Source organism: Teleopsis dalmanni, chromosome 2 (genome assembly GCF_002237135.1).
Source record: "Teleopsis dalmanni isolate 2A chromosome 2, ASM223713v2, whole genome shotgun sequence".
NCBI classification, from domain to species: domain Eukaryota; kingdom Metazoa; phylum Arthropoda; class Insecta; order Diptera; family Diopsidae; genus Teleopsis; species Teleopsis dalmanni.
The window spans coordinates 205086852-205114480 of record NC_051847.1 but is presented as its reverse complement, the minus strand read 5'-3'; the positions used below and the strand labels follow the sequence as shown (position 1 = coordinate 205114480).

The window sequence follows — 27629 nt, the reverse complement described above, 5'->3', positions numbered from 1 at the left end:
AAGGTCTGGATGTTAGAACAATCAGTATTTAGTTGATATTAGTCATAAAAGTAGAAATGTCGAACACAATACGTGTACTTACACCAGCTCTGCAAGAACTTGCTTTAGAAAATTGTAATGAAAATCCAGACACCGTGGAATGCCACATTAGTGCACTGCAATCATGGATTAAGCAGTCCCCTCACCTTAAAGCACGTATGGATAAAAAATTGCTATTAGCTTTCTTGCGGCGTTGCCAATTTAGTATGGAGGAAACAAAGAAACGTATTGACGCTTTTTATACAATGAAAATTCATTGCAGAGAGTTCCTATGCGAACGTGAAGTAACTAAATCTTTAATTCACTTATATAACACCGGGTTAGTACCTATGGAATTGTATCTATATAATATCAAAATAAGAATTTGATTATTTAAATTATTTTTATAGTGTCTATATCATACCGATTAGACCAAGTAGTGCTATTGGTCCGAGAATAATTATTATACCGCTTGTCAAGCAAGACCCGAAATTCATGAATTTGAATGAGATTTTCAAAATATTTTTTATGTTGTTGGAAGTTCTTGCCATGGAGGATGATAATGCAACTGTTGCTGGTATAGTCTTCATATTTGATATACGTGATATAACCATGGAACAGATGCGAAAATGTGATCGTGCTTTGCTAAAGAAGAATTGGTTATTTGGTGAACGTTGCATGCCTTTGAAATTGATTGAAATCCATTTAATACATATGCGTCGGGATACTTTTACGATTTATAATATAATGTCTAATTTTTTGTCTTGTAAGAAACATTTCAAAGTAAGTTTTTATCATGGCATTGTAAATATAATATTTTTTTTTTGACAATATTAAAATTATTATAGGTTTTTATGCATAAAAAAGCTGAAGATATTTTTAAATATTTGCCACGTGAAGCTTTGCCTATTGAATATGGTGGACAGAATGGATATCAGGCAGAGGCATTGGAATATTGGCGACACAAATTGTTACAATACACTGATTACTTCGCCAATGATGACAATTTTGGAACAATTGAGAAGAACAGAATTTGTTTAACTAAAAGATTTGAACATCGAGATTTTTGTGGCTTAAATGGTTCGTACAGGAAATTGCAAGTCGATTAAGATGACTTTAATAAATTATTTAAAAAATTATATTGAAATTAATTATTAGGAATTAATAATTACATATAAATTAAATGTGAAAATTATATTTATTATATTATTATAAAAATTATATATTAAATGCATTATATCATATAATAAATCTACAATATTAATATGACAGCAGTTTTATTATTTTTTCGATTTTTAAAGTGCGTAAATATATCTGATTTATTGATTAGAACGGAATATTTTCAGTACTTTGGCTTATTTAATTCATATTTTATTCTGCAATTTTTCGGTCCATTACTTCATTAAAGTTAAGTGATAGTAATGCCTAAACATTTAATACATTGACATATCTATACAATAAGTCATAATTTTAGATTTGAAAATTAATCGACTTCAGCCCTTTTTAAAAAACTAAACTATTTTGGTTATGTGTTTGGTTAATACTTTATATTCGATATACTAGAGAGAAGATTTTACAAATGATTTAAAAGCGGTTTTGAACAGTAATGAACTACAACAACAATTTTTTTTTTGATATTTTAATTAATTGAATTTTTGGCTGGCCATACAACTGTTTCGAGTATTGCCAAATACCCATCATCAGTAGCTTTTGGTCAGGTGCTTAATGAACACTGATTCTGAGCTTCAAATATGACAGGGTACGGGTTCAATCCTTGATATTTGCGGCTTCAAAAATTACGAATAATTAAATATAAGAAATTGAATTCCATGACCACTAAAGATGAGTATTTGGCAATACTCGAAAGGGATGTATGGTCAGCCAAAAATTCATTAATTAAAATAATATAAAAGAATTGTTGTTTTTGTAGTCACTATTAATTAAAATATAAAAAAAAAATGTTGTTGTTATAGTTCACTACTGTTCGAAATCTCTCTATAAAATACAATAGTTTCGATTAAGTAAGAAATGAAATGATTTTATATTAATAACAACCTATTATAAAATTAAAAAATCGTTATAATTATTAATACGTTATAATATATTTCATAATTTTCACCAATATGATACAAAGAAAAATCGTAAAATATATATACATAAAGTTTATTTTATTTAAGCAATTTATTCAATTTAACAAACACGCTTTTGTAATTATGCTGGAGATTAGAAATTCAGATAAGATAATTCGGTTGTTAAGGATATACGGGTATCGTATATCACAAATTATTTATATATGACAGTGAAAACAAAATCATTACAAATGCCATATCTATAATTGTTTAAACGGAGGAACAATTTAGTCGCAATTAGATTATTAAATTGAAAATAGTTAACGAAAGGTTGCATTTTATTTGAGAAGTAAATATGCGACCACTCACACCAGCTTTGGCTAAAATAGCTAAGGAGCAACTAAATGAAATACCTGAACGTGTAGAACAGGACTTGTTCATATTAAGAGTTTGGATACGTCAGCAAATTCATCTGAGAGCCCGTACTTCTGATGAGTTTTTGATTGCATTTCTCAGATGTTGTAGTTATAGTTTGGAAGAAACCAAAAAACGTATAGAACTTTTTTTCCATTTTTATAATGTGCTGCCACAGATTTTTTATAATCGTCTTGTAACGGATCGCATACTACACATGAACCGTTGTGGGTTAGTATTAGCAAAATAAAATGAAATGATGTGATAATAATGAAGTATGTTTCGTTTATAGCATACATATCTATCCAGAATTTCCGAAATGTGACAACAATACTGCTTTGCTTATGGTACGTTGTGGTCAATTTTCGCGAAAGCAGCATAGGCAATGTGAATTAATTAAGTTTGTTACTATGGCTATGGAAATCATGGCTCTAGAGAATGATAATGCAAATGTAGCAGGTGTAACACAAATTGTTGATTTGGCTGGTATAGAAAATGCATTCTTTCATAGCTTTGATCATCATACTATGAAAATGTGGTATTTTTGGATAAGAGATTGTCTTCCTTTACGGATAAAACAAGTTTATTTTATAAATGCAAGTAAAGATATGCTTCGCATGATGCAGATTCAAAAATTCTTTCAAAATGAAACTGATTATCCGGTAATGTAAAGTTTCCTTGCAGCTTAAAAATTATTATAATACTTTATTATCCATAGATGACTGTTTTAAAAACAACTGAAGAACTTTACAATCATGTTCCAAGAAAATGCCTTCCAGAAGAATATGGTGGTTATAATGGTCATATTGCCGAATGTATTGGTTATATGGAAGACACTCTGAGAAGTTACAAAACCTATTTCGAAGAAGACATTCTATACGGTATGAATGAAAACTTACGCAGTGGTGATGTCATACCTTATGAAGCTGAATTTGGTCTTGAGGGATCTTTTCGCAAACTTGAATTGGAGTAACTTTTGCAGAGTATGGTCGTGTGCCAGTTCGAGTAAATTATTATGAAATAGTAAATTATGTCGGTATGGCAGCGAATATAGGTATTTACCAGAATTTCGAATAGGGTGAATTAGTTAAAAATTATGTAAATTCGATGTTACCATTGTGAAAATTTTATGAGATGTTTAATAAGTAAATAAATAAATTAGAAAACTTTTAACCAAAAATGATAAATAAGTGCAATAAATAAATAAATAAATAAATATTTACATAAGTGCAGTGCAAAAAATCCTTAAGAAATATCAATTTACTTTACCTCAATTTACCCGAACTCGCACACGGCCTATATAGTTAAATTATATACAAAATTTTTATTGAGAAAAAAAAGTAGTACAAAACTATATGTAATCAACTTTATAACATATATATCTTATTGTTGTGTTTTTAAAATTATATATCAAGTAATATCAAATAATTTTAATACTATAATTGTTTTATTCTAAACAATCGAACTAGATTTTTTAACTAATCTCCAATTTTATGTAATATTTTGTTGAAAAAAATGTCTTCGTTAAAAAAAATATATTCAAGGGTTTCGATGTAAGATATTGTTACAAAATTACTACTCTGAAGTGTTGGTTCGAACAACTGGATTTTGTAAAAGTTAAGCAATAACTCAATAACTCAAATAACTTGTTATACTTTATCGCAATCTATCTTGTTTTGTCATAAGTCATACCGTAAAAGAAATCAAGGTTAAAGATTAACTAATGATAATAATTTTCCTTCCAATCGTTTTTATCCCATTTATACTTCCTATTTAACTGGCAAACCCTAATTTCATAACAATATATACTTTGATTATAACATTAATTATAAAAGGTATAGTTAAAAGGTGAGGTATAATTATAAAAGAAATAGATTTATATGTTAGAACAGATTGCCTTAATATCGAAATAATACTGAGCTATAATATAGTGTAACATTTATTTGTTAAGTTAGTTAAATATTCTGCGATAAATTTAGTTCAGGGTTAAGTATTAATTTGAAATCCAAAACACGTTTTCATGCGAGTATTTTTCTTCTCTGTATAGATCTATCTTTTCCCCAAAAGATCGGTAAAAAGTCTTAAAAAACTTCTGGTTGTTTCAGTTATAATATATATTAGTAGTTGTATTGTGACAGTTTAATTATGTTTTTATCTAGGTTGTTTTGTATTTAATTAGAAAATATTTACTAAGTCCTATGTTCAAAAAATACATATCATGTGATTTATTTTAATCTTTGTTTAAATAAACTCATCATAAGAGTATATGTATCTACTGTATATTTTTAATATTGAGTATTTTAAAGATACAAATTATTTTTAGATGCTATACTCTACGTTACAGCCACTTAGCAGAGTGTCATTGCCAATGAGCAATTGAAACGTATTACAAGTATCTCAAGTACGCATATCCGGAATATGCCAATCACACATTAAGTCTAAATCTTTACACCCCAAAACATTTAAGGAAATTAAAGTGATATAACTTTTAAATATTTTAAGGAGACGCTTCAATTTGACTTTGAAATTTGAGTATCATTTAATGCTTGAAGTGCAAACAAAATAAAATATGAGAAAAAAGATCAGACTGCCAGAAGATACATGTTCATTATATACACATATAGGCATATGTGCATAAGAACATAGGCAGTTGAAGTGTTGTTGTCTGCCTTACCGAATTATATCAGTCCGTTGACAGCCGACAACAGTTATAAAAAGTCCATGTCGGAAAACACATACCTAGCAAATTGGGCTGACACAAAATGTCAGCTGCTGACAAGACATCTTCATTTCAAACAACAAAGCAGACAGTATATCTATGAGACGAGGAATTTGTATTTTGAGGGCGTGTTTTGAAGACGGATAATTGTACAACTGTTATGTAAAGCAAAGTAGCTACAGTATATTAGTTAAAATTATTACATAACTTATAATTTAGTATGGAAATTAAAAAAAACTCAAAGCTTCGCAATTTTTTTCATTTCAAAATCTGGCGGCAAATCTTTTAATGACTATTAGTGCAACTCAAAATAAAAACAAAAATTCGCTTTGATCTTCTCAATATTTTGTTGCATTTTCTTCATATGATTTTATAAAAAATTTTTCCTGACATGACAGCTCGTGTTTAATATTAATGACGGCTCATTAGAATTTTGCCTGGTGCTCTCCGCCATTCCCATATGCAGAACATCTAAGTGAGTATTTATTTCGAAAAGGGTGTAATTGATGCGATCATTGCTCATAAGTGGATTCTGTTGTTTATTATTTTTTGTTTTAAGTGTTCGCTTATAGCTGTTGACGTGTCAAGTTATCAACAGAATTTATGACACTTGCATACTAAACACATTGAGATACTTGCTAGTACTTTAAATTCTGTAATGCTTTTAATGCATTTCAAAAATGCCACCAACGTTTTGAGAAATAGTTGCTTGAAGACTCTCTTTAAAGATAATTAATATGGAGTGACTTCACCAACTCATACGTAATACGTTAAAACATTTTTAGATTCTAAGTAGTATAAAACCTAGGATATTAGGATAGGATAAATGTTTATCCCAGGATAGGATAGGATAAATGCTTATCCTAGGATAGGATAAACATTTGTACATTAAGTTTATAAAAATAATAAAAAATAGGATAGGATAAATGTTTATCCTAGGATAGGATAAACCATAATTCTTAAATTCAAATTTTTTCTACAAACTGAACAGTGAATGGATAGACCTTACAGAAATAAACTCCATTAGTCGTTGGTTTAAGTTTTAAATGAATACATTAGTCTTTTAATATCTTAGTGATATAAGTATTACCAAATTAGGAGGCTTTAGTTTATTTAGTTGTACTCCGCTTCACACAAAGAATCTATATTATATATCTTTTCTTTTTCTTTTATTTTGCTGATATTTATCGTATTTGTTATATGATCCCAAAGTTTAGATTCGTTATTTAATAGTTACATTAATCACGTATCGATTTCCTTTTCTTTGGCGATACCATTTACTCTGTAGGTGAGCTCCTTATTGTCAATAAAATCCCATAGATATACTACTAATAGGAGTAGCATTAAATAATGCTACTAGCTTACCTTGGCTCTCCTTTTTATTACCAAAACATCTTTACTTTCCTTGCGATTTTAAAAATTGTGAAGGTCTCCTGTCCATATTATAGTAATGGAGCACACCAAAATGTTTTATCAATGAAGTAAATCTTTAAGGTAATTTTGTCATGATATTCGTATATTTAGTATTGTAAAACGTACTGAATTAGCAATAAGGTTAATATCAAAGAATTTATTTAATATCTATTTTTCAAATTGGTAAATTGAATTACTTATAGAGTAAAATATTAAGTCTTTAAAAAAGGAAGATGAAGAAAATTTTAAAAAGTATTTAAGTTTTACATATACGACTCATATCGACTTTATATCTCAACTTCTTTCTTCTGAATATATATTAACATTTTTTTTACCATGAATATCTTAAATATAATGAAATCAAATTTTTTAATTAGTGTTGAGAAATATATATTTAGATTTGTATATAACACAAAAATATATATACATACAGTCAGAATTTTTAAACTCTTTTAATTCTAGTGATATAAACCTAAGTTATGTTTCCGTTTACTATTATAATCACCGCTTTGTTCAAGATACACTTCCTGAAACAGTTTTCCTCATTGATATTATTTTTAACATCCACGTAGAATTATCCTCTCAGGACATGTAAGCTTGTATTTAGTTGACTTGTGAATTTATGAGTTCACTTTTAAACATACGCATTGATATATAAATATTTGAGTATTTAAGTTCTAATAGTCCCTCAGCGGCGTGTTACATCTGGCATTTTATGAAATGAAATAGTTATATACATTTGTATCTCAAGGCATTATTAAGATGTGAACAAATTTGTTTTGTTTGAAAATGGTCAATGCTTCAGTGCACTTACATATGAGCTCTTCCTGAAGAAGCGTTAATTATATTAAAATATGAGATTGTGTAACTTGAAGCCGTTGTCAATAAAATTTTAAGGTATAGATTGCGTTCAATATTTTCATATTGATTAACCTAATTCATAAGACGAAAAAGAAACAACATTTTTATTTAATTTCAAATAAAACTTTTACAGTCCAAAGATTATATATGGATAAAGAAAGCAACGATTATTTCCAAAGAGGATGATGATAATAGATATTTGGAAAACTTCTACACATTAACATGTACTGAACATACATATCGAACTTAATGAAATGTATAGCTTGATCGTCCTTTTCGTGTTTTAATACCGGAACGTCAGGGCTGGGATAATCACATATGCCGTTTTTGATTGGTAATTCTACGAAGCTTTTTTAATCGAGATTTACTTTTAGTGCAATTTTCATTTTCTATTGATAACTCTCGAGCGAAATATATAACACTTGAGTTGAATTTATAACACTCTATATATTTTACCAGAGTAGCAAGATTACTCTAAAATTCGTAATTGTTTTATATGACTTGACAAAAAAAGTGTGATTTGATTCGATATATGTATTTAAGAAAAATTTATATATCCACTAAAACTACTACAAAAATGTTAGATTACTCCAATAATGTTTAATTGGGCAACAAAACTGGACAGATCTAGGGCAATTCTAGATTAATCCATATTTACCAATCGAAAACGTCGTTCTGATTCTCTTTCATGAATTTTAACAGAAAATACTATTTTATTATGGTAGTTGCAGTAATAATAATTATTTTATACAACGGGTTAATATAGCTCTACGAAAATATGCACTATTTATTTAATTCACTTCCTAAATTTAAACTACGTTGTAAGTTATTAATAAGAACTTAGTGTTTTGATTTATGTAAAATAATAAATTAAATCATTCAACGATTATATCATTTTAAATGATTTTATAAAATTGTTAAATAACAAATAAATATTTTTAATATTAAAAATAATTAACACAAAGTTCATATAATTTTTAAATAAATATTATTATTTTTTTGTAAGGAAATGAAATCATTACGAAAAACGGTCAATTTAATTTAAGAATTAAAATTCAAATTTTATGTAAAAATAAATAAATTTTAAATTGCATTTTCACTGGTGATCAAATCGCAATGATGAAAATATTCTCAGTGATATAAGCAAGTAATTATTTTGGAATTTCGTTTCAAGTTTTGTCATTAGTTTTTGTCATTTGAGAAAATGAAAAATAAATAAACAACAATTCAAACCCTAAAATGCATTAATTTAAAATTTTTTATATAATTAATCAAATTAATTACGAATAGATATCGTAGTTACGAAATAATTAATTTATTTAATTTTTATACAAATTAATCACGAATTTGTAGATAAAATGTGTTTTTAATTGATTTTTAATTTATTAAAATAATTTAAATAAATAAATTATTGCATCATTGCAATAAATTTTGTCTAAAAGTTTTATTTATGTTTTGAAAAGTAATAATATTACTATCAAGTAATAATATTAATATATGTTATGTTATAACAGAATATATTTACAAATAACTATCTGTTCCCTCAGAGGTTCTCATAGGGCAGTTTTTAAATTGTAAATTTAGTACGATCTGCGAATATAAGCGGAATAGAAACTGAATTCCCATGGCAGTATTCTGCAATTCTGATAACTGTTGAAAATTTCAAATTTTTAATTAAAATTAATTCCGATTGAAGGTGTTCTAAATTTAGATACATCAGAATTGATGTATAATACCAAACAATATTCATACATCCTTGAACGAGCGAATATTTTTTAATGTTTATAAGATAGATAACTATAGTTCATATATACATTATTCAAACGTTTTGCAGAGCATTTAGAATTGTATTGGGTGGCACTGAGTATCTCAAGCGTTTCATTTAAAACATAAAATTATATCTTATCTTATTTATATTAAATTATTTAATAAATAATAAAATTTTATATATTGATTTAAAATATTTTAGAAGGGTTTTCGAATAACAAAGAAAGAAATAAAGGACTTGATTTAAAATATTTTATATTATAAAAATTTTTTATTAAAGAGTTTTACATCTGTTACTTACTTTTACTTACTTTTTAACACATTCGGTCTCTAAAGTGAACTAAAAAATAAAATAATGAATAAAATAATAAAATTAAAATAAAATATAAATAAAAATTAACATATTAGAATAAATAAATAAAATTTTATATATTGATATAAAATATTTTAGCTTACAATAATTTTTTATGAAAGAGTTTAACATCTGTTACTTACTGTTTTGATACATTCGGCCTCTAATGGGAACAACCAATCGTTAGAATTATAATTACTAAGTTTGAGATAAATAAATAAGTTGAGATAAATAAATTTTTTAGAAAATTAATTTTGGATCACTATAATTTCCCAGTTATTTAAGGTATAAGAAAATATTAATAATCAAAATATGAATTAAAAATTGGTATATGATTTAATTATTTCGAAGAAACTATGTCAAAGGTGTAGAGAATTTTTTGATTGAAGAATTTTTTTGATTGATGTTTTCTTAAGACCTTGTCTTTTAATTCATACTATAATTATCACACCACTCTTATACGTTTTTGTTTATTCCCTGGACCACGAATTTATTTCTTGTACTAATGTTGCAATAAGTCAGAACTATATAGGCTGTATGCTAGTTCGAGTTAATTGAGGTAAAATAAATTGAAATTTTTGGACTTTTTGCACTACACTTATGTAAATATTTATTTATTGCACTTATTTATTTATTAAACATCTTAAAAAATTTCCACAATGTTACCACCTAATTTATTTAATTTTTATCTAATTTACCCTACTCGAAATTCTGGTAAATACCAACATTCGCTGCCATACCGGCATAATTTACTATTTCTCTCTATTTACCATCAATTTACTCGCACACGGCTATAATAAATTTGTATAATATATATATATATATATATATATTATATATAATGTAAATAATATAGGTATATATAAATATATAAATCAACAAATAAATAGAATAGGATGTATGTAAAAAATGTAAATATATATACCATAGCAATTCAATTTTTATATTAAGGAGTAACTTATCAATTTCACTAGTTTTTTAAGTTATATTTTAGCTATCGAAAATTAAATAATTAAATTTTTATATAATATTAGAAATATATGGTAATTTTTCCCCTTTTTTCAATGATCAGGAGTTTATTTTATCCGTAAATCAAAATAACGGAAATTTATATAAGAAATTTAATTTAGCAGAACGAAGCCGACACATTATGAAAGAAATGGAGGAAAATTGAAATAAAATTTTATGTGGAAAATATGAAAAACTTTGTCGTATGTTTATAATGAAAAATAATTAGCCTCTTCGATGGATAGCATGAATATACGAGTAAACATAGTCTAGCAGAATGAATGAAAACAGGAGTGGATTTTGCTTACCTTAAGTTAACAAATTTTGCTTGAATTATTATATTTTATTATATTTTTTTTAGTTAAAAACAGATATCATAAACATGAATAATTATTCACTTGATTTTATTGTATCTTTAAATATTTTAATATTTAATATCAATAATATTTTTTAATGAAGGCCAAATGAAAAATGTATCTTAAATTTAAATGACAAAAAATGTGTATTATTATTATAATTAAAAAGTTATTAATAATAATTTTTATTATACATATTGTTATTTTTTAATTAATTTTATATAACGTAAAAGTGAAAACTATAAAATAAATATTTTAAATAAAAATTGTGTGTTGATTGATTTTGAAATAAATTTGTCAAAATTATTTTTTATGTAAATATTATTAATAATTTTAATTATTTAATTTTTCATTTCTTCTAAAATCCGTCACTGTTCTCATCACTTTCTTTTATTTTTGAAATATATTTTTCGTTCTCATACGAAAACTGTTTTGAAAAAGTTGAGTGACAACTGCCAGTCAAGCAAAGCACACTATTTGGAAAATTCACAATAAATAAGAATTTTAATATAGCAGAAAAATTATTCGCTTTTTGGATTTAATGTCGCATTTTATAAAAAATTACTTTGTATAAAATTTAATATTTTAAAATTGTTAACACAAAAAAAAAAAACTATAATAGATTTATAAAAATTTTATAACTGCGTATATGTTTTAGAAATAGTAGAATATTTCCTGTTTATAGTTTAATAGCTTATTATAACTATTCTATTTATTATTATTTTTATTTTTAATTATTATGCGTTTATTATGTTTTTATATTATTAGATTTATTTGACTGTAGGGTTTAACAACTTTCAGTCAAATGATGCATTTATATCAGAAATATTTAGTTAATTAAAATACAAATTTTTTACCCATATATTTTTTAAATAGATCTTCAATAAATATGAATTATATATGTTTAAGCACATTCTAGATTGCAAAAGTAGTGTTTTATTCATAAAAACAATTTTATTTTCCTTCAATTTCAACTATTCTTACACTTCTTTCAACTATTCTCCAATTTATGGATCCCAACTCTGTTGTGGATCTTCATAAGATCACTACTCAATAGCTGACTATTTCCTATTTGTTTGATGAAAATTATTTTTCCTGGAAGAATTTGCTTGGGTGTATGAACATAGAGAAGTTAAAGATAGGTTAATCAAGCGAATATAATAGTTGTTGCAACAATGCATTTCGGTTCCCAAATCAATGAGTTTAAAGATGGTTAATTCGGGTGTATGAGCAAGTGGACTATCTTGATGAAAAATAATTTTTCCATTCATATATGAATAACCTAGCAAAACAACAAATTTTTAAACATAATCAATTTCACTACAATTATATATGTGGCGATTAATACTCTTGAAATTGTTATTGTAAATATGTAATTTTATCGTCAAACTCCAAATCGGTTGTGGGGATGCTTGGACTGTTTGAACTTAAAAACAACAACTTAAGGGTTACAATAGGAAAATTAATGGAATATTGTATATTGAATTACAACTTGAATAAACATGGAAGTCATTGTAATAGAAGTTGCAGATTTTGTAAAGAAAAAGAACGTATAATACCTACTGGTAAGTTGCGCTACATTAATTAACGAAAAAAAATTCGATGAATGTATAACAACTGAGAATAAAAGTCTGCAAAATAAGACAAAGCAACTATATATTAAGAGAGTATATCTAAGTCTATGAAATGTATACAATAGATCTTAATATCGCTGTACTATATGTGCTTCATAATAATATACATATTATTATTTCTATAAAAGTCAGTTGATAAAGGATAAATAGTAAATAAATAAATAAATATTTATTAAATAAATATAAATAGATAAATAAATAGATAATAGAATACTATATGTACCTTTATATAATAAATCATTAATTAATAATAAATCACTTTTAAATAAAATCAACTGAACTTAAAGAAATGAGTAAGTATCTATGTAGTCAATTTCTATAAAATTTTATTTATAATTTTTAAAACAAAAAGGATTTATATCAGAATCTATATAACAAACTTATGCTAAATATTTTTGTAACTATTTTTTACTTCTTCGAACCAAAAGGCATATTTAATAAAATTCTTGTTCTTCCAAGATATTCGATTCATAGTTATGGAGTCATGATCAAGTAGACCTTACTTTTAAAAAGAAAAAAATGATATATTGGTCAAAAATAACAAATACTGATTAAAACATAGTTAATTGATAATTACCGAAGTTTCAAAACGTATAATACCACTAACATTAGTTTGGTACATGTATTGATCTTTTAAACTTCTTCATATTTACAAATAATAAAAATATTTATTTTTAAAAATTTAGTTTATTAAAGATTAATGCTTATAAAAAATTAATCTTGCTTATTATTGTCTCTGATGTGAAAAATAAATTAGCGTAGAATAAATTATAAAATATTTTAAAAACTTATAATATATTATATAGGTATATACGATATAATTATAAGATATATATTATAAGATATATATATATACATACATAATTATAAATAAAAAATTTATTTTGTACGTGAAAAATAATTTCTCTAAATTTTTAATGAGGAAGCTTATATTAAATCACTCATTGCATGAATTATTGTAAAATTTATTATAAGAAAAAATATGATAAATATCAGAACAATTATTACAAAATAAATATTATAAGATCATTGCATGCAATATATGCTAAAACTTATTAAATAATTAAAAATAAAAATATTCATTTAGAATACAAAAATACATCTAAATAAACAGTGCCATTTTATTTATAGATAATAGTGTGTACTGAGTTTGGGGGTACACGGATCCAAACTTTACCACGTACATTGTCATTGAGTAAGAGATCCACTGCGTCACGGTCGCTGCACGAAAAAGAACAACAAAATATTGAATAAATAAAAAGATACAAGATACATTTTAAATGCAACAATTTAGACATATGCGGCACACTTCGACGACTAATAAAGCAATTAAAAGGGAGCACTTAAGCGGCACCGCACTTACCTACAACAAAAATAGCGTTAATTTTTACAATAAATGAGTTAATGAACATAAATCGCAGAATACTTAATGTAAGCAAACATTAAAAGAAAATTTGATGTATATATATACATAGAGACATATATATTTATATATACGTGAACGAATATATATACCTTCGCACATACAGGATATATAGATAGATGTAGATAGTTTTAATTTAGCTATTGCTTTAAATTTCAATATTCTTCATTTTAATTATTAATCCGCAATTAGTGTCTGTCTGTTTGTTTCGTAGAATCACTCATTAAATAATAATTACCTGTTGAATAGAATAATAGCGAGAGTACCATCCGGTCTCTGAAATCCTACGACATCGACTTTTATATTTGTTGAGGTAGTTTCAATACGTACAGATCCTTCTGCCAAAAATTTGGAAAAGTGACCGATAGCGTAAAATATTGGTTGTTTGTAAAATTCTGTTGGATCTTTGAAGAAAACAAACAAATAATTAATTTATTATTTTTTTATAATATATGAAAACTCACTTTTAGTGTTTACAATAATGGGTGCATCTACATGATTTTGAACATAATTAGGACCACCATTTTCATCAAGTATCAGATTCCAATCAATCCAACCATTAAAATTATGTTGCAAGTCTTGTAAAATATCGCGTATATACTGCTCTGCTCTAGACCAGGAACCTAGTTCAGGACCATGCGTTTGCCAAGGTTTATCTCCAACGCAAGCTTCAGTATTAAGCAATAATTTTTCAGGCATAGCATTATGTACCTCATCAATTAAATATGGTGCGAATATGTCATCCCAATACCAGTGCACAGCAAATCCATCTAAATAATTTAAGGAGTCCGGACGTGAGGTTTTCATCTTTAAAAATAAAATATTAATCAAATTGCTATAGATATTTATTAATTAGTAATCTTTATGAATATCTTTATTTCGTTTTTAATTTTGTTATATTTATCATATAAATATTGATTTATATGTATCTTACTTTTTGAAACCATGCCGGATAAGTATAGCGCTGATCGTCATTGCCAAATATTAAAACGTTTTTATGGTTGGAATTTCGTATTGTAGGACCCAAATAATCGTTCAACCAAATTGCCTTCATAATTATAAAAATAAAATATGTGTACAGATATAAATATTCAACGTAAAATTATAATTTGTGAATATTTCAAATGCAAATATATTGCATATTAAATGTAAAGAATAATTAAAATTATTCTGTTTTGAATATATAAGAACTAAAATAGTTACCTGATTGCTCGGTGTCCAACCTAGGCTCATGAAATGCACGAAAAACCAGCCAATGACTCCATTTAGTGGCTCGTTGCCAGTTGAAATGGCCCAAATCGTCAAATTTTTGGCATGCATTAATTCAATGAATCTGAGTAAAAGATACAAAATATTAATTAATTTAATTAATAGCTTAATTTTGTGCAATTTTAACAAATAAATTTTTTATTTTATGTTTTATATTTTAATTTGTTCACATTTTTTTTATTTAACTTACTTCAGATGATAATTTGCCCAAGTTTGATAAAATTCAGGCAATAAATAACTAAATCCTGTCCAGTTATTGTTTGATTTCATCCATTTTGGTGGACTCCAGGCAGCTGCCATTATTTTTATATCATGAAATCCAGATATAGTCTTCAGACGTTTTATTTGTTCTATTTTTTGTTCATCGCGTTTATCGAGTTTAGTAAAATTGCTAAGATTTTTGTCGTTTTCCGGCTGCTCATTATAGGCCCAAGGTTCTAAATCAAAATCACAACCGCCTATAGAGGTACGCAGCATATTATATCCAATACCAGATTCGGCAAAATATGAACTATAATTTGAAAAAAGAGTATTTTTATTAAAACATTGGGGAAAGCAGTGAACACACAAGTCTGTTTCCATGTAACTTGGTAAATGCTGGAATGATCCTTGTATTTGATTTCTTTATGTTGGCAAATTTTTGTTTTCCAAAAATGAAGCATAAATCATAAAAACAAGTCTATATAATAAAAACTCATTCTTTTTGATATTGTATTAAATATCAAGCAAATAACTTCAAAAAATTAATTATTTATCAAATGTTCGTGATTAAATGTAAAGGAAGAAAGAACAGTATCAATATAAACAGACAAGGTATCGTGCATTCAGTATTTACTTTATACTGTTGCTTAGTTGTCGTGTCTTGTAGCAAATGGCTAGATATATACTATGTTCTAATCAATATGCATATTAGAAATTTGAAAATCAAGAATTATTAAAATACCAAATACATTGTAATATGTTATATTTGAGGTCAAGGCATATCTAAAACAAAATCTTATACTTTCCCTAGGTTTGAAAATTTATATATGTAAACTTAGTTACTGCCAATATAAAATTTAAAATTATTTTAAAATAATAATTTCAAAAAAAATATTTATTTTGAGACAATATATATTATTATAAGTTACATAATTCATATAATATATTTTTAGTTATATTTATAAAAGCATATTTACCGGTACATGTGATCCTGTAACTCTGTGTTTAGTTTCTGGATGAGATATGAGACAGTACCAGTAAGTGCTCCACCAAATCCGGAAACTTTTTGATATTTTTTATCTCGATTTACTTCAATTGTGGACATACGCATTTTGAATGTTTTCCCAGAAGAATCTAGTAAAAATATTAATATAGTGTTTAAATATAAAATATTCTATAATAAATAATTGTGGATTTTATTTAATAAAGCTAAAAGCTATGTATTTTTTATTAATGATAAAAAATATCTTTCATGTGAAACGAGTTCCAGACAAGAGTAGAATATTAGGTTAAAACTCTCACTTAAGCACTTAGTAATATTGTAGGTTCAGTTCAGGTAAAAAACGAAAATCAAATCTAAAACACGCAAACTATCGATTTCATAAAACCGACAATGTCTTCAAATTCTATATTGGAGATATCGTACATATAGACATATTATATAGGGAGAATATAGAGTGTACTTCTAACACACCGTTTCAATAGTAGCTATTAAAGTATTTTTAAAAAATGAATATATGTTATTTTGTGATTTACTTACTTGTGTTGGATCCAGTCTTGAGCTGCACAGTACCTTTGAAGTTGTCAATAACAAGTGCAATAGAATCAAAGGCTGCATATTCGTAATCATTTTCAAGACTCTTGCTTTGGCTTCTAAAATCAATAATCTTCAGTATTTCTGTAGTATTAAACGTGCCCTGCGTTTCCTCAAAACGTAACCCTGACTTTATAGGTAAAAAAATTTAGTTTAAAAATTATTTAACATTGAGATTTTCATTAAATGTAAAACAATAGAGTATAGTTTATATTATTCATTTAAGTTTTAAAACAAACCCAGGACAATAAATTGTATAAATACAATTTACATAATAATATTATGTAAATACATTTGTAAAATACATTTAAGATGAATATACCTACTTACAGATCCTATTAATAATTAAAATAAAAACCTATGACGATGTTACCAATCTTAAGAATAAGCATTTATATTTTAGGGGAATACAGACATTACTGATAATTCTTTAATGTTATAAAATGACAAACGTCTGAACGCCTAAATTTATTATCTCTCAGTTAAGTGAAAGTTGATATTTTGTATACATTATAATTTTATCAATATATTATGTTGAACCTAGTTGAGCCAGTACAGTTGAATACTTTTACTCTCTATTAACTGCTAGGTATCTTCAAAACCCCTCTCTACGCCTTGACTGGATTATTGTTTCTCACTTCATCAGACTAAGCAATAATTGAAATCAAATCTGCATACCTCCCCGCGGAGCCTGTAACCATTTTGAGATTCGATAACACGGTATTGGTAAGTCTGTCAGTTTTCGTTAATAATTTCAGGGCTCTATCCTTTATGTATTTTTTGATTGGATCAATCTTGAGGTCTCTAAGAATGTCATTCCTCCTAATGTATATTAGTTTATCAAACACTTCAAATTAAATTTAAATTTTATGCAGTAACTCACAATAACAGTTGTGAGTGATGTTGTACCGTATACCAAAAAAATTATAGACCTATTGAATCTGTAATTAACTCGGTAACGATGAAATTTTTCAACAACAAATACACGTAAAATTTTATTAAATCGCAGAGTTATGGAGCATATACAGCATATACCTCTATTATATATATATTTTATTTCGGAATGTTCAAATTTAAAATTATGGGTTTTTGACTAAAATTTTTTTTGGATAGTCTTCTCCGGGAAATATTGTATCTTGCTGAATGTTAAATATAGATCACTCTCTAGCCTTTCGATTAGATTTCATCCTACCGGTTTGTTACGAAACACACGTATACTATTTATTTATTTATATACATATGTATAAAGTATTTACTATACATTTTATTATAAAGGTATATACATAGATACAGAGATTATACAGAGATTATTCTATCATTCAGCACTATTTTTTTGACTCGATTTGCAATATATACAACTTTTGTTTAGAAACTACACATATCATACAGATATCTGATTTCGAAGAAAACCAAAATCTAAATCAAATGATCTTATCGCTTACCTTGCTTGAAGAAATGATATTCAGTTGATTTGGTTGTTCAGACTTCGGATTCTCCAAGTAATCGCAGTATTCAGCAGTGCAAACGCACACCGAACCAAAATTGGTTTCTCGTAGCTTACATGGCTTTGTAGTTGAAACTGCAAATAAATTGGAAACATTAATTTTAACTCTTGAGAGGCTACTTCCACTTGCTCTCTGTTTACCTGTTAAACCCAAGCAAAAAAGAGAAAAATACATACACAAAAAAAAGCAAATCGTAACTTTCATTTTTATAAAACTTTTTATTCATTTAATATTTTTATATTGAAGCTGTTAAGTTATGTTTATTATTATTATATCATGATTTTATTTAATTAACTTTTCACATTGTTAACTATACTTTGTTAGCAAAAACAAATTCATTTCCTATCCCCTATCATCTGCTCGTCTGCCGATGCAATACTGTTCCATATAATCAAGCACAACAAATAAAAAGTCAAAAATCGTTTAAGGGAAAGCAAAACTCATTAATATTGCATGCTACTCTCTTTCTCTCACATTTGTTAATTTTTCTCTCGCATGCTATTTTCATTTTTAAACAACGTGAAAAGGTCATTTGTGTTTATAAATTCGCTTGAGTGTTGTTTTGGCATTACTTTCGTTTAGATAACAACTCGAGCGTTGTTGATAAAGATTTAATAATTACTTTTCGTAGTATTTAAAATTTTGTTAATGAAAAACATTCGATGTAGATTAAAAAGATTTGTACGTCACAATTAAAGCGATACTGATTGTTATTTAATACGTAATATATATGAAATATTTACATACTTTTTATATATACGTTCATACACTTTATTAAGTTCATCAAGATTTTTGTAACATAGAGACAAAGATATCGAAGACTATGATCATTTACAACTATGCATTTTCGATCAGCAGATAAAGGAGTATCGCTCTTACTACTCGCTTGTACGTTTCTCTTTCAATATAGTTTTTCTGTTTATCGAATGAAACTTATTCTGGATTAAGATAGATATATTCGAAGAGTAGATGAATTCAGAAAAATTAACAAAAATAAGCTTATTATATTTATAAATATATTTGACACATATATATAATAACTCTCTATATATAACTTCAAAAATGATTAAGTGGGTAGGGTTTTGTTTGCATATAATAACTCGTGATGTTTGTATTCGGTTTTACGAAGTAATCGGAGAATCCGATTAATCGGATAGTAAACGAAATTTCCGAAGTTGAAAATAAATCGGATTTCTTGTAAATTCGAAGTCCTCAAGTATCCATATTTACTATTCGCAGTGAAATTATTCGGAGACTTCGTGCATCATATATATAAACACAAATTTGAAACACAAATAAGTCAATCATGATCTTTATGATCGTATATAATAATATATCGTTTAATCCCCAAGTAAACAGAACTATTTAAAAATATGTATTTGTCTGTATTGTAGTTGCACAAACAAAACTATGACATTTGGAAAAATAGAGAAGTTATATAAGGCGTGACTAAAGAACAAAAGAAGCTTTTGAGCCTCGTGGTTGTTATGAAACCAATTTTTAATAATTTTTATTTAATATTTTTAATATTTTTTATCGATATTTTTTATTCTAGCTTTTGCGGCCATTTTCAAATCTTCACTTTTTTTTTCAAAATTTGAAAAGATTATTCCCGATTTCTTACATTTCAAATAATGGGCCAAAATTTTTGTATTAAAATATGGATTCTAGATCTTGGGAAATTATTTATAAATAAAATATTTAACGATTAGAATACTATACAATTTAGACTAGAAGATTTTACAAGTGGTCTGGATGTTTTAAAAAGGGGCGAGAAGGATTACAAAATAGTAACAATCATTGATGTTCTAGCATAACAAAAACCAAAGACAACCGCTGTATTTACCGGACAAAATCTCATTTGAGTTTAATATGTTTCTAAAGCTAAGGAGAATCATAAAAAGATGGCATTGATGATATAAAAAATGATTCGCCGAATGAGCTAAATGCTGTACTAAAAAGAAGGCTTTACAAGATTAAGAAAAAAACGATAGTACAAATATAAAATTATATATAAAATTTAAATGGAAAGATTCTAGGTTCAAAATTAAAGTTGATCATTAAATAAACTCACTTCAAGGAAAACAAAAACTCTTATGCTAAGAGACTTTAGAATAAACCCGGTCAAAAAATATATAAGGAACAGAACTCAGAAGCTATTCGCGAAAAACACACAGGTTGCCCTACTTAGCACTATCTTATCTTAGAATAAACTCTAGCCGCAAGGGCCGGTACGCAGATGTTTAATCAGTCATCGAATAATCACAAAGCTTTTGAGGAATACATAAATTAGTCAGTCAGAAGGGTGGGACACTGCAGAAACCCCCAGTTATCAAAGAGAAAAAGTGAGCATGAACTTCCGTAATGTAATATAAAATAAAATTGTATTATTAATAATGTAAATAATGTTTATTTAAAATCAATTTAATGTTGTAAATCAGTATAACACATTAAATACTAAATACCACTACGTATAAAGTAGAGTATGTATGGATTTTGCAGGTAAGTCCAGCACAATACTACCATGTTCGCTATCAACAACACTGACTTCGACATTTGCTTTGCCACTATAAATAAAATAATTAATATAATTCATAAGAAATCAATGAAAGTACTTCGTTCTTAACAAACCTATTAAAAATGACAACACAAACAGTGCCATCGGGTCTCAAAAATGCTATTTCGTCAACATTAACATTACTACGTTTTGATTCTATACGTATAGAACCTTCTGGAATAAACTTGGAAAAATGTCCAATGGTGTAAAACATGGGTTGTTTATAAAATTCCTGAAAATCTATTAATTAAGCAATATTAAATTAATTCTCAAGTCATATACACATACAATATTAATAAAATTTACCTGTAGTATTGGCTATAACAGGGGCATCAACAGTATTGTTAACATAATTAGGTCCACCTGCTTCGTCCAATATTATATTCCAATCAATCCAACCATTAAAACCATGTTGTAAGTCTTGCAAATATGCACGTGCATATTTTTCTCCACGATACCATGATCCTAAGAGTGGTGCTGCTTTTTGCCATGGTTTGTCACCAATGCAAGATTCGGTAGTTAGTAAAATTTTATCAGGCATCATCTTGAGAGCATCATCCATTAGACTTGGTCCAACCATTTCATCCCAGTACCAATGCACAGCAAGCCCATCAAGATAATCGAGACTATTTTCACGCGTAGAATTCATCTGCATATATAAATTGTTTTTATTAATATCTGTATTAATTTATAATATTATTTATACTTATTATTAGTAATAATTATTTATAATATTATTATATAATATTATTATTTTATTTAATTATTTAGAATTAAGTAACTCATAAAATTTATAAGAGCATTTCGTTTGTTAATTATCGCTTCGTACCATTAGCACCACCTAAATGTTCGCCATTAACTACATTATCATATTTTTGGGAAGATATTAATACCGGTCCTTGCAAAGCACATTAAATAATTTACCGGTACTTGAGTTGAGAAATACTAATATAGAGGGTTCAAGTATACTATTCAAGCCCAAGTTTAATTTAGAAAACCCAGGTTAATTTATTTCAATGAATTTGTGATATTAGCTTTTACTTTATTCGATTGATCCGACTATGTATAGATTAAAGTTTTTATTGTTGTAATTAAGGGTAGGAAATTGTTAATAAATGAGGGTTGTTGGTAGCGGACCCAATTATTTCTATATCTACATTATAGAATTATGGTCTTTTTATAGGCATATTATAAATTGAAACAATTATAATCTATATACACCCTATATTATTTAAATCAATGTTTATAAAATGTTTATATAAATGTTTATACTTCTTCGTATTTTATAAACTATAAACTATTATAATTCATACTAACCATTTTGAACCAGTACGGATAGGTATAACGTTGATCATCATTACCAAATAAAACTAAATCCTTATACTTCGAATTACGTATTGTTGGACCCAGATAGTCGTTTAACCATATTGCCTAAAAAAATAGCACATTTATATATTAATATAAATTTTGTGTGAAAAGACGAGTAATTTAATTTTTTTTATTATATTTGTAATAACAACTTATTTTACTAATAACATATAATAATCATACGAATATATATTTACCTGATTTTTTGGTGTCCATCCCAAACTCATGAATCTGACGAAAAACATAAAGAAAACACCATTCATTGGTTCGTTGCCAGTTGATATAGCCCAAATAGGTAAGCCCTGTTCCTCCATCATTTCAATCCATTTAATATGATAATTTACCCAAGTCTGATAGTATTCCTTTTTCAGGTGGCTAAAACCAGTCCATGCATTATTTGATTTCATCCAACGTGGTGAACTCCAGGCTGCACCTTTGATGCGTAAATTTTTTACTTTTGAAACTTCTATTAAACGTCTAATCTGAGCAACACGTAACTCATCTCTAGCATCTATAGTAAAATTAGTAAGTTCGGCATCATTTTCGGGATATTCATTGTAAGCCCAAGGGCTTAAATCAAAATCGCAACCACCAAGAGGTATGCGCATCAAATTGAAGCCTATGCCACGTTCAGCATAGAAAGATCTAAATAAAAATTAAGTTGATTAAAAAATATCAAATATTAACTAATAATTAAAAGTTTTTATAAAACTTACTCATATAAATGATCTTGTAAAGTTGGCGGCAGTTGGTCTGTAAGATATGTTACGGCGCCCGTATGTGAGCCACCAAAACCGGTGATTTTTTGAAAGTGTTTTTCACGATTTATCTCCAAATGTACATAACGCTTATCATTCACTTCGAAAATAAATTATTAATTAAAATATAAAATCGATCAAAATTAAAAATATTATACACTTTAAACAATTTAATCAATTTACCACGATCAGAACTGAATTCTGGCTGTTTTTGCGCTTGTGATACACGCATATCATAATCGAATATGAAATGTTTCTTGAACAAATTGAAAAGTCCATGTGTTGTGTCGAAACGAAGACCAGCCTTTCAAATAAATTAAATAAAATTAGTCAATTTTCTTATTTTCGGTAATATGATTATATTATTTCGACAAATACCTTTGAGGATGAGACTACCACGAATTTATGATCGTCTACTGGTGTTGGATCTTCCAAATAATCACAATAGGTTGCATTGCATACGCAGACGCTGCCATATTTCGTTTCCCTAAGGACGCAGGGAAATGATTGCCCACTCACAGTTGCTGCAGTGTAAAAATATTTTACTTTAAAGTTAATTAGTGTCCTAATTTTGATAATCTAATTAGTTTAAAATAAACTTAATAACTTTATAAGCAGTGGATTTGTAATTGAAATTTTCGCCATAAATGATTTGATTTACGACAGCTGTGATAAGACAACTGCTGTTCTGATGTTATTTACACTAGAGTCCAGGGTTTATAGACACCTGCAGATACGTGAGTCATATTAAGAAAAATATTTGAATGGTGTGGCGTAATATACATAAAATAAATATGTTTACATAAAATACTGAAATTATTAAACAAAAAATGTTTTACGCAATACATATCCAGAATGTCAGAAATCTGTAAAATATTGGTAACTCTCTTCACGTTAATGAAGAGGTTTTATTTTTAAACATTAGAGGTTCTTTTAGAGGTATTTTTCATTTTAGAGGTGTATTGATACGTAGAGAGTTGATACGTGAGTCCTTATTTTTAACTTGCTGTTGACTCCATTGCTCAGTATTTACTCGTACGTATGAGGAATTTGTACTCACATTTGCATTAATTTTCTCTACTTAACATTACATATATCTATGTTTTAATCTATTCTTTGTTATTGTAATAAGGCTATTGTTTTCTTTAATTCCCTTCTTTTATGCAACAGTTTGTTGTAATATTTCTTTTTATTGATGAAATCAGTACTTAGCTTTCTTCAAAGGCTGATTACAAAAAAAGAGTGCTTGATTGAAGGTAATTTTATGCACTAGAAATGTTTGTAAAATTATAACTTATTTATATACTTTATAATTTTCCACAATTTTTGAGAAAAAATTAAGTTTTCCGTAAAAATTTACTTCAACAATAAATTACCTTTGAACCACAATAATTTCCGAACCCACTTAAGTACAAATTAAACTATTTTGAATTTGCTTTAAAACGTATATTTAATTTTATGGTATGGTTCGTTTAAACATTCTATATGTCGTTAAATATCGATAAAATGTAAAATGTAAACTCCCTCTCATATGATTTTTTTCGTTTTGTGAATCAAGAAATCGTTTCTCGTATATATGCCAAAGAAATTGAGAACACTTTGTTATGTATGTGTGTATATATATAACACAAAATAAAATGTATAATATATATAATCTTCGTTTAAATAATTGAAATATACCAATCAATTTCGCATAACCATTTAAGTGTATATCAAAACCATTATCACTCACCGACAAAACATAACACTAATGCAAATATAATCCGTTCTTTGAAACTGAATTGTTCCATTCTAGACCGTCGACTAAAACGTAGTGCTAATTTTAATCAATATTTTTTGACTGATATATTAACTTAATCGTTAAAAACGCCGGGGTATCCCAATCATTTTGTAGTTGAACTGTTTTTTCTTTAAAAAAATTGATAAAATATTTTGAAGCCAAATTGATGAAACGATTTTATTAAAATATTTTTTTTATGTTGTTCTTTAAATAATAATAATCAGTTATATATGTGAAAGTATATTATTCATATGATATACCTTTCATTATGAAATAAAATCTTTGTTTATTGTATAGTTTGTATCATTCTTAACAAAACATTTAAATGATTTTTAGCAACTGACCAAAAGTCGAAATATCACTATCGTTTCAGATATCAGAGTTAAAATGAAATTATAAATTGTGACTTTACTTTAAGTTAAAATTCCACTAATGGGTGAAAAATATCGAAAGTTAGCATGTGAGATTTTAACTCACTGAAAGTAGGAAATTTTGAATATTTCGAAAAGATTTGTAAAAAATACACATCAGTCAGACCGTGAAGGTTCATTACACTGTGAGTCCCAGTCCAATATTTTACATAGATGTTCGACTCCTTCCTTGAGCTAAAAGAAAGAAAGAAAAATAAAAAATAATTAATTTTAAAATTTTTTTGAAAAGTAGATTGATAATAATAAATACAAATAACATAAATATTATTAAATTTACACTTTATATTATATTTTAGTATTACAAACATTATCATTATATTTACCCTTTAATTTGAGTTTTCTTCACCCATTTTTACTTTCATTTTAATAAACAATTAATTTCACTCCTCATTATTGAAATCTAAAACAATAAAACATGCCTTAACAACATAACGCAATGAAAGAGATAATAATAATTTAATCGCTTAAGATATAGTAATTTTTATTGTTTTAAATTCCTAAAGCCATTTAGTTAGCCAAACTCAACTTGGTAATCTTATCAAATATATAGAAGGATAAGCAATTGGATTAGATTTTTGAAAGCAGTTATGTACAAATATGATTAAATTTAAACTTTAATTAAAATATGAATACTTTAAGTTATTACAAAAAGAAAATTAAACACAACTTTATTCACATGTTCTTCATGGGACATCTTGCACTAATAGAGCTGACAATAATTATAGCCAAGAGTGAAGAATTTGAAGAATATTGAGATAAACACAATTCACTGTGTGGCCACAAAAAAATTCCAGTTTTAAGAAATCGCACGATCTTGGTGGATAATTCACATCACTAAAAGGTGAAGTTAGACACAGTATATCTTCAATATATGTCACAAATATATCTTCAATTTCAAGGTAAAAAAAGGAATTTATTCCATTTTTCCATTAAAAAAATGTAATTTATAAGATTATAATCCACTGCGTGGCCCCAAAAAAAATTGATAAAGAATTTATATGGCGATCGTAGCAATCAAAACTGATTGTTTGTGTAACACTTTCGTCATTTTCAAACAAATACTGGCCTATAACACCTCCATATCAAATGCAAATTCAAACGGTGATGTTATATGGATATAAAAGGTTTTCTACAGTTGTTTGTAAGCTTTTACTATCCCTTATGTGACAACTTCGTTTGGTGACATATATATGAAGCAAGGAATCTGCCTTATTACTAAAAGAAATGCATAGCAAAAAATCTTCACTATTTATATATTAAGCTTAAATAATTTTAATACACATCCGGATCACTACATACATTAAAATGTACAAATAAATTGAAGAGTTGAAAATAATATATATAAAAAATAAAAATATGCCAGCTAACTGCACTAAAAACAATATTTCAGTATGTATCATGTATTAGTTTAAAACTGAAATCTTTATGATTAGATTGTCATTGTTAAGAATCTTTATTTATTACATTTATATTATCAGATATAAACATGTTTATTATTAAAAACACAAATAAAATTCTTTAAATTAAATTTTTTTGATAATATGTTTTAAATATAAAATTAAAATAAATGATATGAAAAAACATGGCTTAAATTTAAATTTACCAAAACATAAGTACAAATAAGTAGGAGAATATCTTTAATGTACTTTGTTGATTAACAGATAGATACAAAACTAGGTTAAGTCACAAACTGTGTTAAATATATATACATATATTACATGATGTGTAATTGATTTATTCCAGTCACTGATTTTCACAAAAATTTCATTCAACAGAATCACAGCATGAGGTGGAGACAGAATTCTCGACAGATTTTTTCCAAATTATTAAAGGATGTTTTTTTTGTTTTTGGAAAATAAAGTTTTAAAATTTTTAACAGTAGCAAGCTATTTAGATTATATAATTGAATTTAATTTAATATAAATTAGTTGAATATTATTAATTGATGTTGATTTATGCAGATTAACATTTATGCAAATGTTGATATTACAAAAAAAAACAATTTTAATATGATTAACAAAAGAAAATTTCTTTTAAATTTTTTATTTTTTAATAATTTTAGGTTCTACTTAGTTCTATTTAGTGCTACTAAGCTCAAGTTTGCAACCCGTTTTTCTGCTACACAACTGAGT

General features: G+C 26.6%; 4 protein-coding genes across 4 annotated transcripts; 2 read left to right on the top strand and 2 right to left on the bottom strand.

Moving 5' to 3' along the window:
* Window positions 1-56: 56 nt before the first annotated feature.
* Window positions 57-1127, top strand: LOC119676617 (alpha-tocopherol transfer protein-like). The gene is made up of 3 exons (XM_038087862.1): window positions 57-358; window positions 429-801; window positions 867-1127. Exons 1-3 carry the CDS (start codon window positions 57-59, stop codon window positions 1125-1127), a joined length of 936 nt encoding a protein of 311 aa, XP_037943790.1.
* A 1315-nt stretch (window positions 1128-2442) lies between these two features.
* On the top strand, window positions 2443-3474 carry LOC119676616 (alpha-tocopherol transfer protein-like). The gene is made up of 3 exons (XM_038087861.1): window positions 2443-2732; window positions 2794-3163; window positions 3220-3474. The coding sequence occupies exons 1-3, from the start codon at window positions 2443-2445 to the stop codon at window positions 3472-3474; spliced, it is 915 nt and encodes a 304-aa protein (XP_037943789.1).
* Window positions 3475-13576: 10102 nt separating this feature from the next.
* Window positions 13577-18777, bottom strand: LOC119676615 (lysosomal acid glucosylceramidase-like). Its single transcript, XM_038087860.1, has 10 exons — window positions 18744-18777; window positions 18541-18677; window positions 17045-17228; window positions 16482-16638; window positions 15494-15814; window positions 15238-15367; window positions 14969-15082; window positions 14499-14841; window positions 14273-14438; window positions 13577-13832 (listed from the first exon to the last, which is right to left on the bottom strand). The coding sequence occupies exons 1-10, from the start codon at window positions 18775-18777 to the stop codon at window positions 13733-13735; spliced, it is 1686 nt and encodes a 561-aa protein (XP_037943788.1). The 3' UTR covers window positions 13577-13732.
* A 2268-nt stretch (window positions 18778-21045) lies between these two features.
* Window positions 21046-25104, bottom strand: LOC119683013 (lysosomal acid glucosylceramidase-like). Its single transcript, XM_038096606.1, has 9 exons — window positions 25019-25104; window positions 23665-23810; window positions 23470-23590; window positions 23245-23386; window positions 22726-23173; window positions 22478-22591; window positions 21467-21809; window positions 21235-21400; window positions 21046-21170 (listed from the first exon to the last, which is right to left on the bottom strand). The coding sequence occupies exons 1-9, from the start codon at window positions 25074-25076 to the stop codon at window positions 21071-21073; spliced, it is 1638 nt and encodes a 545-aa protein (XP_037952534.1). The 5' UTR covers window positions 25077-25104; the 3' UTR covers window positions 21046-21070.
* Window positions 25105-27629: the final 2525 nt, after the last annotated feature.